Here is a 19205-nt window from a genome sequence, read left to right on the forward strand (position 1 = left end):
CTTGTACAATTGCTTCTATTAAAATAAACATTAAAAAAAAAACTTCATCTGCCATGCATCTGCCCACTTCCCCAACCTGTCCAAGTCACCCTGCAATCTCATAGCATCCGCCTCACAGTTCACACTGCCACCCAGTTTTGTGTCATCTGCAAATTTGCTAATGCTACTTTGAATCCCTTCATCCAAATCATTGATGTATATTGCAAATAGCTGCGGTCCCAGTTTCCCGTTTTCTCTCTCCCGCCTTTCTTAAAAAGTGGGATAACATTAGCTACCCTCCAATCCACAGGAACTGATCCTGAGTCTATAGAACATTGGAAAATTATCACCAATTATCACCACTCCCTTAAGTACCCTGGAATCCACACCTGACTCCTGAAGAGTGTTTCTGATCTGTTGGACAGGTGTTTGGGGATCTTTCTTGGCTTGCCAGTCCCTTTTCGATTAGTAAGCTCACCAGTGCTCTCTTTCTTCTTAATGATGTTCCAAACAGTTGATTTTGGTAAGCCTAAGGTTTGGCTCATGTCTCTAACAGTTTTATTCTTGTTTCACAGTCTCATAACGGCTTATTTAACTTTCATTGGCACAACTTTGATTCTCTTGTTGATAAACAGCAATAAAAGTTTCCAAAGGTGATGGAAAGACTGGAGGAAAGACTAGGTGCTGAGAGCTCTCTTATACCTGCATTAAGGAAGCAATTAAACACACCTGAGCAATTACAAACGCCTGTGAAACCATGTGTCCCAAACGTTATGGTGCCCTGAAATGGGGGGACTATATATAAACACAGCTGTAATTTTTACATGGTGAAACTAAAATGTATAAAAATGACCTTTAATAAAATCTGACAATGTGCACTTTAACACAAATCTCAAATTGTGGAGTACTGAGGCAAATAAATAAATGACGAGTCTTTGTCCCAAACATTATGGAGGACACTGTACATTCCTTCCAGGCAACAAAAGCCATCTTTCACTCAAGATAGTCACAAAATGCTGGAGTAACTCAGCGGGTCAGGCAGCATCTCTGGACAGAAGGAATGGGTGATGTTTCGGGTGGAGACCCTCCTTCAGACTGAAGAAGGGTCGCGACCCGAAATGTCAACCATTCCTTTTATCCAGAGATGCAGCCTGTCCCGCTGTGTTACTCCAGCATTTTGTGTCTATCTTCAGTGTAAACCAGCATCAGCAGTTGCTTCCTACACTCCTTCCATCACCTTCACTCAGCTGGTTCACAAATGGCATGACTGATAGCGTTAAATCTTTCATTTCCACAATTCAGGAGATTTTCTTTTTTCCCCCCCAAGATGTTCAATTTAAGATGCTCTCGCCTTACCTCCATGGGAAACTGCATCCCATCTATAGTATGTTCTGACCCAGGAGAAGAATCCGTTCCCCAGTGGAAGTGCAAATGATCTGCCTTGTATGTACCGGGGAGCATTCCACCACTGATGGTTATGGATCCGTTTAAAATCAGCTGAACTGTAAACAAGAAGGAAACAGTGCAGAAGAACAAATTAACATATTACAGATGACTAGCCACAATTACTAAGCATATTTTTGTTTGTGATCGGACTGTCAGCTGTGATTGGATGTATGACTGAAGATTTCACAACAGGACCTCCTGCTCCAGATCCTTTCTTCCATCTACAGCCCACTTCCCCAAAGATTCATTGTTTGATTAGTCAAACAATTACAGAGAAAATCAAACACAGCACAATTGCTCAGTGGTGCAATGGTTTTCTTCTGTTTTGGTTACAGAAATGTCCAGGAGTTTAAACCTTTATATTTAGCAACCTCAAAAGAACCTTGCTCAATACAGACAGGTGTGTGGGTGGCATGGTGGTGCAGCAATAGAGTTGCTGCCTTACAGCGCAAGATTTGATCCTGGCTATGGGTGCTCTCTGTACAGAGTTTGTACGTTCTCCCCATGACCTGCAAGGATTTTCTCTGGGAAATTCCGGTTTCCTCCCACACTCCAAAGACGTACAAGTTTGTAGATTAACTGGCTTGGTAAAATTGTAAAATTGGCCCCAGTATGTGGGAGATGGTGTTTTAAAACTTCAAGCCAACGCAAAACTCTCGTATTCTATGCTTCATGTACCATCTCCTCTTTCATCCATTCTCAACCCCCCCCCCCCCCCCCCCTCAAACAACAATTCACTCTCATCATTTCTCTCTGCCCCTTTACAGGATCAATATTTTTCCCAGTGCCCGGTTATATACGTAACCGGCTCACTTCAAACTGCACAGTGATAAAGTACTCAGCATCAAATTGTAAAACTGAAATGCCCTGGGGCTCAAGACCAAGGATTTATTTTCCGACACAAAGCCAACCCAATGCAAACAACTGCATACAGTCGAGCTCTGTTGGGATCACTTCCTGGTAGTAAACATTTATTTTTTGGATGCTTTTGGGTTTGGGATATATGGATTGCAAATCTGCTACAGGTGCACAACCTTTTATCTGAAATTCCAAATAACGAAAAGCTCCGAATAGCGGACATTTTTTTGGTCCTTGAAGAAAAGTCCTTGAAGACGTTCACCGAGGGCAGCCCGCAGAGGTGACAGCGGAACCTCTGGTCGGTCCTCGAAGAAAGGGGAACTAAATCCCCATTCATTAAAGAGAAGGTGAGGGTATATTGCGCGGGAGGGTTAATAATTGACAATCTGCTGCTGCCTGCCCGCTGAGTTAAAAAGTTCCCACGGTAGACTCACGATACACAGTGTATCGTGAGTCTTGCGTGGGAACTTTTTAACTCAGCGGGCAGGCAGCAGCAGATTGTCGCTCCCTTCAGTTTCACCCCACCTACACCCCTCTGCTTCCCGGCCATGTGTGTGACCCCTTCCCTCCCCTCTCCAGCTCCCCGCCTATTGCACCGGCATGGGGGCTTTGCACTGTCTTCACATCGGCGATGCCAACAGGTCAGTGCCAGTCACCGGAGACGTCAGGACCAACGGGACACCGACCCCCAGGCCCACTGCAAGCACGGAGATCCCAGAGACTCACAGCCAGCAGCAGCCCAGCCCCGTTCCAACTCCAGAGGAAAACTGCAAACTGGCCGGAGATGTCAGGCCCACCAGAAGCAGCTCCCCGATGGGCCACTACGGCGACAAGTGGCAGTTCGCCCACAGCCCGAGTTGCGCCCCCTCATTGGGACACTGACCCCCACACCCACTACAAGCACGGAGATCCCAGATCAGCAACTCCAGCCCAGCCCCGCTCCAACTCCAGAGGAACACGCTCCCCGTAGGGGCAGAAGCTGATGGTGTGCAAGGTACATCTTGTTCTTGGGGTGGCGCAGCTCGGTCTGTGGGCGAACTGCCACTTGTCGCCGTAGCGGCCCATCGGGGAACGGGTTCCTCTGGAGTTGGAGGGGGAGGGGGGTATTGTGCTGTTTGATCGCCCCCTGCTATCACAGGGACAGGGAGACACAGCGGCTTTTGAGAATGATGGGCAATCACTTCCAAAGTTCTGCACACACAGTCAGTACACCTCTCCTACACTTGTCTCCCGCACTAAGATCATCTCGCAGAGAATGATCCCAGCCTAACCCTCCCTATTTTCTCCTATTCTGCAAGAAAAAACTACATTGAAGACTCAAACTCACGATCGAGTAACTGCCGGGATCGAGGCGCAAACTCGCGACTTTGCGGATATGAGCCGAGCACTCTACCACTGAGCCAGCCGTTAAAATCTACGCTAAAAATCTTCCATTCCGAAAGCCGAAAAATTCCGAATTACGAAAAGTGTCTGGTCCCATGACTTTCGGATAAAAGGTTGTGCACCTGTACTGTATAATTTCATGTTTATGTGATAGGAGCAAGATTAGGCCATTTGGCCCATCAAGTCCACCATGGCATTCAATCATGGCTGACCTATCTCTTGCTCTCAACCCCATTCTCCTGCCTTCACTGCATAACCCCTGACACTCTTGAGAATCAAGAATTCTATCTATCTCTGCCTTAAACATATCCATTGACCAACTCCACAGCCTTCTGTGGCAATGAATTCCACAGATTCACCACTCTCTGCCTAAGGAAATTCCTCCTCATCTCCTTCCTAAAGGAATGTCCTCTTATTCTGAGGCTATGACCTCTGGTCCTAGAATCTCCCACTAGTTCAAACATCCTCTCCACATCCACTCTATCCAAGCCTTTCACTATCTCCTGCATCTCCTCCCTTTGCGTTGTAGATCAAATCCTTTTTGTTGGATTGACTGAATTTGGAGAACTTACCTGAGTGACCATCATTATATAGGGTCCAATCCAAAGATTTATCAGGATCTATGTAGCCTTTAAAAGTAATATCACTCAATTTGGGATCAGGCTTAGCTTCTTTGGTTAGAATATCAATGGGAGACTGGCCACTCCCTGCGCACTTTGGATGGTCCCGTGGCCATGTGCTGGGTCCTAAAAATGATGACATAATTCATTAGTCAGTGCACAAAGAGCAAGAGCACTTGAAAAATAAGTAATTGATATTATGCGAATTGCTTCATATCAATTGCTTTGTTTAGTTTAGCGTGGAAACAGGCCCTTCGATCCATCGAGGCCACGCCGACCCGCGATCCCCGCACACTAACACTGTCCTACACACACCAGGAATGATTTACAATTATACAAAGCCAATTAACCTACAAACCTGTACGTCTTTGGAGTGTGGGAAGAAACCGAAGATCTCGGAGAAAACCCACGCAGGTCACGGGGAAAACGTACAAACTCCGTACAGACAAACACCCATAGTCAGGATCAAACCCGGGTCTCTGGTGCTGGTAGGCAGCAACTCTACCACTGCGCCACTGTGGTTCAGAGTTGCTGGCATTGCTAATAATCTAATTGTTTATCTCTGATTTCCCTTCAACTAAAGAGGAATTTAGGAGTCAACCGCATTAGTTAAATAAAGTCTACTTCACTGATGATGGACGATTTAATTTCTTGAACTTGATAATTAGATTTTTTTAAATAACCTAGTATATTTGTAGGTTACACAAAAAAGCTGGAGAAACTCAGCGGGTGCAGCAGCATCTATGGAGCGAAGGAAATAGGCAACGTTTCGGGCCGAAACCCTTCTTCAGATATAGTCGTATATTTGTAGTTATTTTTAGTGGAGGATATTCCATTTACTCCAATTTTCTTCCATATCCCATAGATATGTGGATTTGGAGGACCAAAGGGCCTGTGTCATTTAACTAAACTAAACTAAACTAAACATTTACTTGGAAAGACATTACCCTGAGAAAATGTATGATTTGAAACCTTTTAATACATTTGGGAAAAATCTTCTTTCAGTTCTCTCAGGGCCAGCATGGTGGCACAGCTGTAGAGTTGCTGCCTTACAACGCCAGAGACCCAGGTTCGATCCTGACTAGGTGTGTTGTCTTGTATGGAGTTTGTACGTTCTCCCGTGACCTGCGTGCATTTTCTCCGGGAGCTCCGGTTTCCTCACACACTTCAAAGACCTACAGGGTTGTAGGCTATTTGACTTGGTAACATTTGTAAATTATCCCTAGTGTGTATAAGATAGTGCTAGTGTGTAGGGATCGCTGGTCGGCACGGTCTCGGTGGGCCGAAGAGCCTGTTTTTGCGTTCTATCTCTAAACTAAACTAAAGTTAGTGACAGTGTTGAAGTGTGTTAAATTAAATGCTTCCATTTTTTTTCTAAAAAATTACGTAACATGATATTTTTTTTTAATACTATATTAAAAAATTTGACCAGCTACTTACCGCAATCCGGTGACATAGAGTCATAACACCAACCTCCTGCACAAAAGAAAACACAATTATTTGGTTGTGATCTTCAAGCATTGTATTTACCACTTTCACCACTGTGGCTTCTCTCCCTCTCCTCAAAATTTAGAATGGAAATATCTCCAAATTTACAATAGCATTCTCATAAAGATTAAATATTAACTTAAATGACTATATGTAAATGCAATGTAAATTCAGGAAACAAAACAAAATGTAAATTCACCTTATTCTTTTGTGTTTAACAGAAATGGTTATTATTACACCTTTACTATTACACTTAGAATTATTCTTGTTTTATTCTGCCTAACATTAAGGAATATCACAAATTCATCCATGTTAATTTCAATTGAATATTGGTGACTTCACCTAAAGATCTAAACTAAACTACATTAAATTAAACAAAAAATAACAAAATAATACTGGTCCACCTTGGGTTAAAAGGCTGATTTTAACAAATTTAGCCAAAGCCTATCTCAGATAACAGTTACAGTTTAGTTTATTTAGTTTATTGTCACGTGTGCTGAGGCACAGTGAAAAACGTTTGTGGTGTGCTAACCAGCCAGCGGAAAGACAATACATGATTATAATCGAGCCATACACAGTGTACAGATACTTGATAAGTGCAAGGTAAAGCCAGTAAAGTCTGATCAAAGATAGTCCGAGGGTCCCTGATGAGGTAGATAGTAATTTAGGACTGCACTCTAGTTGTGGTAGGATGGTTCAGTGGCCTGTTAACAGCTGGGAAGAAACTGTCCCTGAATCTGGAGGTATGCATTTTCACACTTCTATACCCTTTGCCCGATGGGAGAGGGGAGAAGAGGGAGTGGCCGGGGTGCGACTTGTCCTTGCTGGCTTTGCCGAGGCAACGTGAGGTATAAATGGCGTCAATGGAAGGTAGACTGGTTTGTGTCATGGTCTGGGCTGCGTCCACAGATACAGTAGCAGCAATTTCTTGCGGTCCCAAATTGCTACTTCCGGATAAAATGTTAAATGCTATTGACAATTTTCAAAATGATGTGGGTGCGAGTGCAGATGATGTGTTGCCAATATTTGCAAATATTTGCAAAATGGATATTAACATGTTAACTCTAATGTATTCTTCATGGTTTTGACATGGCAAAATTCCAGTTAGTGTCAAGAACAGTTGCTTTCAGCTCCGTAGCACCCAACAAATCCATCCCACTGGTCTACCAAAAGATCATTTGAATGTATGAGCTGTATATAAGTTGGGCTAACTATGGGTAACCTGTAAGTAATGTTTTGCTGGTCAACACAACACCCAGCTCCATTTCTTGCACTTAACCAGCACAAACCTCACACCTCACAAGCAACAACATGCCGCCAGCCATAAAGTTATACCGTAAGGAACTGGGCCCTTCTGCTTCCCACGCCTACACAAGCCTTTTTGCCCATCGACACGTCCTATTTGCCCATACTCGATCTGTATCATTATATGCCTAATAACGGTTAGCATTTAATAATGGTTGAAATAGTTAAGTGATTTATGTGAAATATTATTTTAGAAGTTAAAGAATTATATATTTATGTCAAAACACATTTAGCCGATAAATAGTACAGCCTGTATATAAAATATTAATATTAAAATAAATTAAAGATTGTTTACCTTATCTTTTCTATATAGTTCGCACTAGATATCTCAGCCATGGGTGACATGAATGTGAGGAACCAGATGTACAGTGTATCTGGCCTCTCATCTTAGCACAATTGAAAGACATGATTGGATACTGCTGACGAAATGTGTAGGAAAGAACTGCAGATGCTGGTTTTACACCGAAGATAGACACAAAATGCTGGAGTGACTCAGCGGGACAGGCAGCATCTCTGGGGAGAAGGAATGGGTGACGTTTCGGGTCGAGACCCTTCTTCGGACTCGGGTCTCTCTCTTCCCGAAACGGCCTTCATGAGGTCGTAGGAGGTCGTAGGCAGGCCGTGATGCTAGTCGTAGGTACTCGTGGCATCAAGTAGGTCGGGGCATTTTTCTAGCATGATGAAAAATGTCCACGAGTAAAAAAGGTTGTGAATTAGGTCGTGAAAGTGGGACAGGCCCTTTGTGTCTATCTTCGGTGCAGTTCCTTCCTACACGCTAGTATATGGGTTGTTATTTTAATAAACTATAGAATCTTGGAATCATTATTCTGAGCAAAACAGTCGCTATTGTTAAAAAATCACCAGATTTGGTAATATTTTTTTTTCAAACTCTCTCCAAAGGAAATGACATTTTTAATGACAATCATTCTATTTGAAGTTCATTTCAAATCAGTTGCTTCTGTGACTTCCACAGAGGGAAGGCTACAGCAGCGGCACCTGTGGAGAATCAAGGTATTACTGAATTTAATCTCTGCATTTCTGCGTTTAACTTTTTCACGCACAGACGCCCGAATTACAGCTTCAGATCGGCAGGCAGAATCAAAGATATCTTTGGGTAGAATACGCGAGGTTGTTTCTATAATGATCTTCTTGCCTTATACCATCCCGATCCGATAGGTGGCTTTTCCGCTCCGGGAATTTGCATGTTAAAAGTGATCTATGGACCAGATGTAATCCGATGTGATGTCTATCCGGTAACTCCTTTGTCAGTTCAATGGGTCAAGGAGTTAAGTGGTCTATAACCATGTTACCAAGATTTATGTGGCCGGTTATATCGTTGATCAAAAGCATCGTGGATGTATTTTAAAGACTTCCGAACTTTAAATGAAGAAATATTAAATAGTAGATCGTTTTAATTGAAAACTCGTCCATATAAAAGCACGAACCATCTCTAATGGATTAACCCTGCTGTTGGCTGATCACACGTCTCCTGGAACTACGATTGTGTGTCTGAGCTCACTCTTAAAGGTCGTTATTAATGTCAGGATTTGCACTTGTTTATCATTCCCACTTCTATTGTTCCACTTTTCGTTTTGCGTTTTGTGTGGTGAATGTTATTTCCATACGGACATTAAAGAAATACCAATTTGACTAAATTATGTTAAAGGCAAGGGGGAAGGGGGGGGGGAAGGGGGGGGGGGGGGGGGGGGGGGGGGGGGGGGGGGGTTCTCATGCCCGCAGAGCTGATTTCATGATCAATAGGGGACGACATACGATGATCAAGAATTAAGATTGACCATAGTCGTTAATATGTAAAATACAGTTGAAGGGAATAGAGGGATTGTAGGAGAACCAGAAGAATGGCAAACAATCTGTCGGAAGGAACTGCAGATGTTGCACTACAACAAAGATTTGTGGATGTATTTTAAGCTGGAGTAACTCAGCGGGACAGGCAGCATCTGTGGAGAGAAGGGATGGGTGGAGTTGGCGGGGTTCAGTTGTGTAAAGACTGTGGTCTGTAAAAGAGGTCAAACACATGAGGATCAGGACTTCTATTGAGTGGCATACTTATGTGTTATCGACTCATTTTTGATTGATTGAAAGCCACAGCATGGAAACAGGCCCTTCGGCCCTTCAAATCCATGGATCAACCATTCAGTTCTATGTTATCGCAATTTCGCATCCACTACTGACACACTCGGGGGGCGGGGCTGGGGGGAGGGAATTTACAGAGGGCAATCTTGTGAAAAGGTGCGAATTGAAATTGACTGGTGGGGTCAGAGACCAACGCACCCCGGGGGGGTTGGGGGAGGGGGCGGCGCCTGAAACATTCACTCTCTCCCCCTGACCACACGCCCAATAACCCCCCCCCCCCCCCCCCCCCCACACGCACACACATCCATGCACATCGTTCTTTGTGTTCAAGGGGAAATAATGAAATAATATAGATGAGACGTCCTCGATCTGAAAACGTTAGCCATGTTTCACGCTTTACAGATGCTGCCAGATCTGCTGAGAAGGTTCAACATTTACCGATTTCATTTCAGTTTTCCACCACTGGTCTTTATTTGTTTATTCTGTTATTGGTAAAATGAGTTTTATTATACAAAACCATGAAGTATCTTAAAATAATCTGAAGAAGCGTCTCGACCCGAAACGTCGCCTATTTATTTGCTCCAGAAATGCTACCTGACCCGCTGAGTTACTCCAGCTTTTTGTGTCTATCTTAAAATAATTCCCACTATACTCTAAAATACAGATTGCACGCATGTAGAAACAACCACTCGATCCACTCGCTACAGATTTTGAAAGATAATCTAGCACAGATCATCAGTTATTTGCCCGTTGGCATGCATTTTCGTTGTACCCGGGATGCTACCAATGGAGTTATGCAGCATTGATGCTCGAGCACTATTCTATGGCAGGCCCGAGTCTCCCCTTCTAAACAAGACAGAATTGCTGCAGTTGAAATTTCGCATGCAGGCTAGAGTATGGGAAATGAATCTCCCTCATTTAAAACTACTGGATGGAAAAGAAGATGATTGGCTTCATAATCAATCTAGTTTCTAGAACATCAAATGTAGCAGCGGCTAAACAGGTTGAACGGGAGATTTTTTTTAACCCTGCAGATGTGTGGAGTTAGATTACTGCTCCATTCACTTGGCAGTAAATTATTGCCACGGGTTTATGAGACTTGTCTTTTCTTGCTGTCTTTACTGTTTCTCAGTTCCTGAAGTTACTTTGAAAAAAAACGTCATTAGCTGTCAGCACTCACAGATGCCCTGAGATCATCGAGCTGATTTAATAATACAAAGCCTTCTTTATATCCGACTTCTTTATGCCAGATATTGGTCCACAATGCTCCTTGGAGCTCCAGTGAAAAAGCATTACCACAAATTAGCAATATAAGGTGATGACTACTTGTAAAAATAAAAGTTAGACCAGCCTTCTACAGAACCTGCAAGAACATACAGAATTTAGGGAACAAAGTGGGAGAAAAGTTAGCCATGAAATGCCAAGTGTAAAAAGTCATAGTGACTTGCAAGATTTTCAATAAATGCATTTGGCCAAGTGAGAGAAAGGGGTCAGTGTTGTGCATCCTAAATATTGCTGCAAATATTAGGTGAATATTTAGTAAAATTAAGCTCAAATTAATCTGTAAAGTCAGTATAAGCTGCAATTTAAAAATATTGCCTGGACAATGCACATTAATACACATCCACTAAGAAATTGATAGCGTTTTGTACTCTTAGACCTAAATAAAGTAAATGGAATAACGTAGAATTTACAGTGGAGAGGTTGACAGTGGAACCAACATGTACTATATGATTTTCCACGTCATTTACTTCATCTCACTACATCAGTATGTCCTTGTACTCTTTACTGAATAAGCCTTTGTTTGGCTTCTTTGTACACCACACCACACCACACCAGGACATATCAGTGTGAGTAAAGTTTGCACATTTAAAGTGGTGAAATCTAATACAAACTAATAAATACAACAAATGAATTAAAAAGGTTAGCTGGATAGGCAATGTGCTGTAACTGCAACCTGTGGGAACTGGTGGACCCCATTGTGGTAAACAATGGCCTTATCTACATCAGGTGTTGGCTGCTCGAAATAATTTGGCTCAGGTTCGATAAGGTGGAGTCTGAGCTCAAAACATTGTGATTCAAGGAGGTAGGAAAGGATTTTCTGGATACAATATTCCAGGAGGCAGATTCACTATTTCTATATAGGTGAATGGTCAGGGACTCAGTGCATTGGAAATATCCAGAGAATAGTTCTAGAGAATCCCCAGTCCAGAATGTACGAGGGTCTTGCTGCTTCAGTGGATAAGGGTGAGGATTGCAGAGAGGATGAGCAAACTGTCCATAGCACCATGGCACAGGGAGCCATTCAAGTGGGGAAGGAAAGATAAGTTTGCATAGTTAGGTAACAGACACAGTTCTCCTTCGCTATGACAGGAGGTCTTTCAGAGGCTAGGGTTAAGATGTCTCTTCTGAACTAGATTATTATATGTTATTGCTAGGAATTAGATTCTCTTGAGGGATTATGCGGAGCTCATGGAAAAAGTGAGAATCAGAATCACAACGGTGATAATCTCAGGATTATTACTGGAGCCACATGTGAATTAGGAAAGGATTAGGGAGGTAAATGCAATGCTCCAAGCAGGTGTGATAGAAATACATCTCACATAACGGGACAGCAGTAGTGGGGAAGTAGAGAGCTGATCCGCTGGGATGGGCTTTATCTGATTCATGCCAGGATCCATGTCCTGTGAAATTTGATTCCGTTTAGTTTATTGTCAGTTGTACCAAGGTACTGTGAAAAGCTTTTGTTATGTGCTACCCAGTCAGCAGAAAGACAATACATGATTACAATCGAGCCATTTACAGTGTACAGATACATGATAAGGGAATAATAATAATAATAATAATAATAATATCTTTCATTGTCATTGCACGTCAGTGCAACGAGATTTAGTATGCAGCTCCAACCGATGAAAAAGAAATAACGTTTAGAGCAAGATGAAGCCAGAAATGTCTGATCAAAGATAATCCGAGCGTCACCAAAGAGGTAGATAGTGGTTCAGCACTGCTCTCTGGTTGTGGTAGAATGATTCACTTGCCTGATAACAGCTGGGAAAAAAACTGTTCCTGAATCTGGAGGTGTGCGTTTTCACACTTTTATACCTTTTGCCTGACGGCGGAGGGGAGAAGAGGGAGTGGGATACTTAGATCTGTAGACTGGATGACAGGACATTAAACTAAATAGAAAATGGGAAAATAATGCTTAATAATAATCAAGATTATTACTATTAATAAATCAAGAGGAAATGAGATGGGGGAATTTGTAAGCAAAGTGTGAAAAGCTAGGGCAAATAATGTAAATTAAAGCATGAGGCACATAGCAAACCCAGTAAGTAAAAACAGTAAAAAGTCAAAACATAGCAGTTTTTCTATAAGTGCACATGCAGTGGCATATGCAATAAAATGGATGAGTTGACAGCACATCTTGCACCATTTGAGTATGATCTATTAAATATTATGGAGACGTGATTGCAGAGTTAGCAGGACTGGGTACTCAATATTGTAAGGATATATGATGGATGTGCTATGTTCCAAAAATGGGAAAGGAAGGATTCATAATATATTTTGAGGTTCTCTTAGGAGGTGGTGAACACAATACGATAGAATTCCAGATGCAGTTTGAGGGTAAAAAATATCCCTAACATATTGGCTAATTTAAAACAACAGGGACGAACACGTAAAAATCCAATCACGAGAAGTAAACTAGGAAACTTTAAATCGCTGGGACTCAATAACTTACATCTAACGGTTTTAAAAGAAGTTTCCTAGAAACAGTGGGACCTGAAGAAAGGGCTCAACCCGAATCGTCACCCATTCCTTTTGTCCAGAAGTGCAGCCTGTCTCGCTGAGTTACTCCAGCATTTTGTGTCTATCTTTGCAATAAATAGGTCTTAGAAACATAGAAAATAGGTGCAGGAGTAGGCCATTCGGCCCTTCAAGCTTGCACCGCCATTCAATATGATCATGGCTGATCATCCAACTCAGTATCCTGTACCTGCCTTCTCTCCATACCCCCTGATCCCTTTCGCCACAAGGGCCACATCTAACTCCCTCTTGAATATAGCCAATCAACTGGCCTCAACTACCTTCTGTGGCAGAGAATTCCACAGATCATCACTCTGTGTGAAAAATGTTTTTCTCATCTCGGTCCTAAAAGACTTCCCCCTTATCCTTAAACTGTGACCCCATGTTCTGGACTTCCCCAACATCGGGAACAATCTTCCTGCATCTAGCCTGTCCAACCCCTTAAGAATTTTGTACATTTCTATAAGATCCCCCCTCAATCTTCTATATTGAAGCGAGTACAAGCTGAGTCTATCCAGTCGTTTGTGGCTGGTAGGATGTAACTGGTGAAATACCCCGGTTGTAACTCGTGGAGTATTCAGAAATCAGATCCTGGCTCTCAATTGTTTACTATTTACATAGTTGATGGGAAGGAGGGAATTAAATGTCAGGTTCTCAAGTTTGACAATGATACAAAGGTAGATGGAAGGGTGTGCCATGATGTGGACAATGTGATTTACAACAGGATATGGATACATTGATTAGGTGAAAAGCTAGCAAATGAATTTTAATGTGGGGAAGTGTCAGGTCATCTACAATAAAAATAAGTCAAAAGGCGATTGTTATCTAAAAGGAGGGATGACAGAAAACAAGTTCAGATGTATTATTGTGAAGCATGAAATGCCTACAGGCAAATCTAACAAGTTGTCAAGAAGATATGAAAAGAAGGGTCGGCATATCTTGAAGAGATAACGAAAAGAGATAACGTGAAAAGAAGGGTCAGTGTTTAAGAATAGAGATGCTTTGTTAGTCGTAGGGCAGATGGTGAGACCACACCTAGAAGACTATGCACAATTGTGATCCCCTTACCAAAAAATGACTAGAATGTTGGAGGCAGCTCGCTAGAATCACCAGAGAGTAATTATTTAAAGATAATTCTTGCATGACAATTTATGTAGGAGTTTAGAAGATTGCCAAGCATCCTTAGTCAAACATACAAGATCCTAAGGGTGCTTGACAGGATAGATGCTAATGTGTAGGAAGGAACTGCAGATGCTGATTTACACCGAAGATAGATACAAAATGCTAGAACACAGCGGGTGAGGCAGCATCTCTCACCGGAGATGCTGCCTGGCTGGTTGAGTTACTCCAGCATTTTGTGACTATCTTCAGGATAGATGTTAACGTGCTTTTACTGGTGGGATAGCCATGAACAAGGCAATGTATGAAGCGGTGGTCGTATAATACTGACACTCGTATACATTTTTCCTCTCAGGGGAAGTGAGTCTCTGGAATTTCGGACCCGGAGGGCAAAGGAGACCAGATCACGAGATGTATTTAAGGTGGCGATAGTTCAACATTTGAAAGATGGAAGAATTGAGGATCGGGGGGAACTAGCACAGAAGAGGAGTCGAGGCCAGCAGAGATCACATTGCGTGATGGAGCGGAGTTGAATTGAGTTTATTGTCACGTATTCCGAGGTACAGTGAGAAGCTTTTGTTTTACACTGTACCTCGGTACACGTGACAATGAACTCAACTCGGCTCATTCACCCAGTATGATCACGGCTGTGATGTGTAGGAAGGAACAGCAGATGCTGGCTTACGCCGAAGATAAGACACGAAATGCTGGAGTCACCCCGCGGGACAGGCAGCATCTGTGGAGAGAAGGAATGGGTGACGTTTCGTGGCTAGACCCTTCTTCTGACTCGTTTCGACCCGGAACGTCACCTATTCCTTCGCTCCAGCGATGCTGCCTGTCCCGCTGAGTGACTCCAGCATTTTGTGTCGATCTTCGATGATCAGGGCTGATCTCTGCTGGACTCTGGCGGGCGGGCGGGTCGTGGCCACCAAGTCTTGCTCCTATTATTGCGTCCCCGTTAATGAGCGCCTCTCATTGTGATGACTGGCTTGGTGTCATTTGCCGTCAGCGGGCTGGCAATTTACATTCAACACCCTGGGTTTCAGGTCAAATATCCCTACACCCAATACACACACTACAAACAAACACAGCGGCAACCTGCAGCAAACGCCGAGTCAGTATGTTACAGTCACCAGGGATGGCATCAAATAGGACCGAAAGTGGCAATAATAATAAGCCTGTAACTAACACACACTGCATAAACTCACCGAAGAACAACAGCACAATGGAGTAACCCCTCTCTCGACAAGGATATACCTGTGAGAGACGGGGAACTTCAGATGCGTTTGAGTTTGGATCTAGCTAGCTCCCAATGAATGCGTTGGCACGCACAGTCATTGCCCGTGATCTCGTTGGCACTAGTGGGAGACCGAGCGGGCAGGAGCAAGGATCGGGGCCAACATTTCAGCCCCGGGTTGCCGAGCTGAGCAGATTTGCAGCGCGCCCGTCCCTCGCGGCAAATGACACCAAGCCAGTCATCACAAGAGCGAGAAACGACTGCACTCCAGTCTGACGCCAGACATCATCCTCAGCTGCTGTTCAGGGGCGGCTTCACCTCACTGTCACCACGAACCGACGAGACACAAGGCACTGCAGATGCTGGAATCATGAGCCAAAAAAAAGAGAAAGAAACTGCTGGAGGGACTTAGCCGGTGCAGTCTGACCATCCGACTTCTCCCAGCGCGTTATCTGTATTATTTTGTTCACATGAAAACGAGACAGTTAAAAGAAAATTTGTTACATATCCCAACAATTTGAATATCGAAAGCGATTGAAGTCCTACCTACTCCGGAGGCCAGCGAGGACAATAAAAGGCTGACGAGGAAGAGATTAAGCGAACGCATGGCTCTGTGTGTTCTTGGCTCTCTGATGTCAAGATAGCAGGGGATGAGGAACACGTTATGGCCGATAGCGAGGTGCTGGCCTTTTTATTTCTCTCAAGGACAGTGGGACCTGGCAGGGGAAGATGAGCTCCTCCTCCACTCCTCCTCCACTCCACTCAGCACATTTCTAGATCGTACCAAGGGCACGGGACGCAATGCAGGAGGTGTCTGTGTCAGCTCCGGTAGGGAGAGGGGGTTGTGGTGAAAGGGGGGGGGGGGGGGGGGGGGGGGGGTGGGGTTAAGCAGTTAGGTGATACCTCGGGGGAGAGGAAGTGACCTCTGTTGGCACTTTCACCCTCAGGTAAGCGGCATGAGGGCCAATCCAAAATCGAATTGGAGGGAACAGCTTTCAAAGTATCTTGGATCAATCCCACGTCAATCGCTCTTCCTCAATATGATTTGCCCTATACCATTTTTTAAAAAAACATTAAATGGCAATCAAGACGATATTACGACAAATGACGATTCGTGAGTCATAGCCCATGTAAGTGTAAAGTAATAATAAGTTGGCTTAATAATGTGGCCGCTGCAGCGGGAAACATTATCTCACTTTTTGCAGTGAAGACGAGATCTCCAATTGGCAAGGGTTGGATGTTTATTTCTGGCATGGTTCTGCTGTATGCAAGAATATGTCGATTCTGAATTAGAATTCACAATTTTCGAGACCATGTACATACAATTCAAGTGGTTTACCGGTGACACTGTCTGTGGAAACCGCGACCTATTCAATCCCACTTCATATATCAATTATAAAATGTGACCAACACGGAGAATTCGCGGGCGCAGACACAGGGAGCGTTTTTATTGCCGACTAGAAACGGGGGAGTGTGTACATCGATCCACGGGGAACCGTCAAACTAATGTCCATCGATAAGATATTTACTGCTGGAGTAACTCAGCGGGACAGGCAGCATCTCTGGAGAGAAGGAATGGGTGATGTTTCGGGTCGAGACCCTTCTTCAGGCGAATACATGACCGTGCCCTATAAAAAGTTACAATCATTCGCTCGTCTGGTCGTATCAGACCACAGGGCAAAACAATGAATTTCCTGATGAGGATTTTCTCTTCACCCCAATATTTCCCCAACACAGCGAGGAATATCGACACCATTGAGCGACCGATTATTCTTTTCTCCAGAATTAGAGGAGCTTTCAAGAGAGAGCTAGATAGGGCTCTTAAAAATAGCGGAGTCAGGGGATATGGGGAGAAGGCAGGAACGGGGTACTGATTGGGGATGATCAGCCATGATCACATTGAATGGCGGTGCTGGCTCGAAGGGCCAAATGGCCTATTCCTGCACCTATTGTCTATTGTCTATTAATAGGTTTAAGTTGTTTAGTGACATTCTCGCAATCGTCTGAAGAAGGGTCTCGACCCGAAACGTTGCCTATTTACTTCGCTCTATAGATGCGAAGGAAATACCTGCTGAGTTTCTCCAGCATTTTTGTCTACCTTCGATTTTCCAGCATCTGCAGTTCCTTCTTAAACATTCTCGCAATACTTGAAGCGTTTGTGTTAAATTCCTTCCCATTCATTACAGCAACAGCTGCGATGTATCATACGCACCGGAGTGCCTATTAGATTGGTAGAAGGATGGGCTAATGTACTGGACGCAAAATGCTGCAGTAACTCAGCTGGACAAGCAGTACCTCTGGAGAGAGGGAATGGGTGACGTTGCGGGAATCTTCTTCTGAAGAAGAGTCTCGACCCGTTCCTTCTCTACAAAGATGCTGCCTGTCCCGCTGAGTTTCTCCAGCAATTTGTGTCTTTCTTCGGTGTAAATCAGCATCTGCAGTTCCTTCCTGCACTGAATAAATGTGCTGATACTCACACACACACACGTACATTCTTGAACACAACTAGGATTGTTGATTACCCACGATTAGTGAGTTCCTCACTTTCGAACAATGATAACAATATAAAAAGAATAACAAAAATAAGCAAATGATTTGACTTCTCTAATTTCAGGTAGTCCTTACTTTCTCCTCCCCTTCTCAGCTCTCCCTCAGCCCACTGGTTCCACCTCTTCCTTTCTTCTTCCCGCCCCCACCCTCACATCAGTCTGAAGAAGGGTTTCGGCCCGAAACGTTGCCTATTTCCTTCGCTCCATAGATGCTGCTGCACCCGCTGAGTTTCTCCAGCATTTTTGTCTACCTAAGCAAATTCTAATTTCTGTTGTAAAGTAAAATGATTTCTCGACTAAAATCCTATCATTATGATACGTATTCAGGCACAGTGTTCTGACCAGGAATTCCGAAATAAAAGTAATTTATTTGTCACTGGAAAATGGCCTCACGTTGAATAAACTATATCCAACACCATTGTGGCACAATGGGGCAGCTAGTAGTCGATCCTGACCTCGAGCGCTGTCTATGTGGAGTTAGCACGTTCTCCCTGTGACCCGCGTGGCTTTCCTCCGGGCGCTCCCCAACCTCCCCCCCCCCCCCCCCCCCCATCTCAAAGACATGCGGGTTTGTAAGTTAATTGTCCCTCTGTAAATTACCCCTCGTGTGCTGGGAATGGATGAAAAAGCGGGATAACGTAGAACTAGTGTGAATGGGTGATCGGTGGTAGAATTATATAATTTATTTGTAGTAATTTGAACCTCATTGAGGTTCAAACGAAATTTGGTTTCTGCAGTCATACACAAGTAGAAGAACCAAGACGCAACACAATTTACACAAACATCCACCACAGCGAATCTCCTCCTCACTGTGATGGAAGGCAAAGTCTTATCTCGTGTGAACTAGTGTGAATGTGTGGACCTTGGTGGGCCGAAAGGCCTTTTTCCATGGTGTATCTCGAAAAAAAACAAATGGACAAGGTGAGTCTGAAAATATACAAAAACAGGAAATGAGAAAAAGTAATTGATTGACACCCCCCCCCCCCCCCCCCCCCCCCCCCCCCCCCCCCCCCCCCCCCCCCGGGTAATGCAGAAATTACCTGTTGTGGATTAAATAATTTACTTTGGCTCCTGAAGAATGGAATTTCAACGGAAATTTCCAACAAGAAAGCGCTCTGGTAGATATTCCCTATGCATGAAGCTGGAACTTTAGTTTAGGCTTATTATTGTCACATGTCACATCTAGGAGGTACAAATACTACACATAATTACGATCGTCAAGCTCAAGTACAATAGGAAGAGCAATGGGGAATATACAGAGTGCAGAATATATTTCTCAGCGTTGTAGCACACCAGTTCCATTGACAAAGTCCAATGTCTGTA

At 43.7% G+C, this 19205-nt stretch overlaps 1 protein-coding gene across 1 annotated transcript in view; it reads right to left on the reverse strand.

Moving 5' to 3' along the window:
* The window catches only part of ca4a (carbonic anhydrase IV a), a 29523-nt gene extending 13139 nt beyond the window's left edge, over positions 1 to 16384 (reverse strand). Inside the window, exons 1-4 of the mRNA XM_055658061.1 lie at positions 15880 to 16384; positions 5727 to 5762; positions 4239 to 4412; positions 1336 to 1481 (exon numbers count right to left, since the gene is read on the reverse strand). Coding sequence (XP_055514036.1) covers positions 1336 to 1481; positions 4239 to 4412; positions 5727 to 5762; positions 15880 to 15940 — 417 coding nt within the window. The 5' untranslated portion in view covers positions 15941 to 16384. The remainder of the gene's footprint in view (positions 1 to 1335; positions 1482 to 4238; positions 4413 to 5726; positions 5763 to 15879) is intronic.
* Positions 16385 to 19205: the final 2821 nt, after the last annotated feature.

This window comes from Leucoraja erinacea, chromosome 28 (assembly GCF_028641065.1).
Source record: "Leucoraja erinacea ecotype New England chromosome 28, Leri_hhj_1, whole genome shotgun sequence".
In the NCBI taxonomy this organism is placed as follows: Eukaryota; Metazoa; Chordata; class Chondrichthyes; order Rajiformes; family Rajidae; genus Leucoraja; species Leucoraja erinaceus.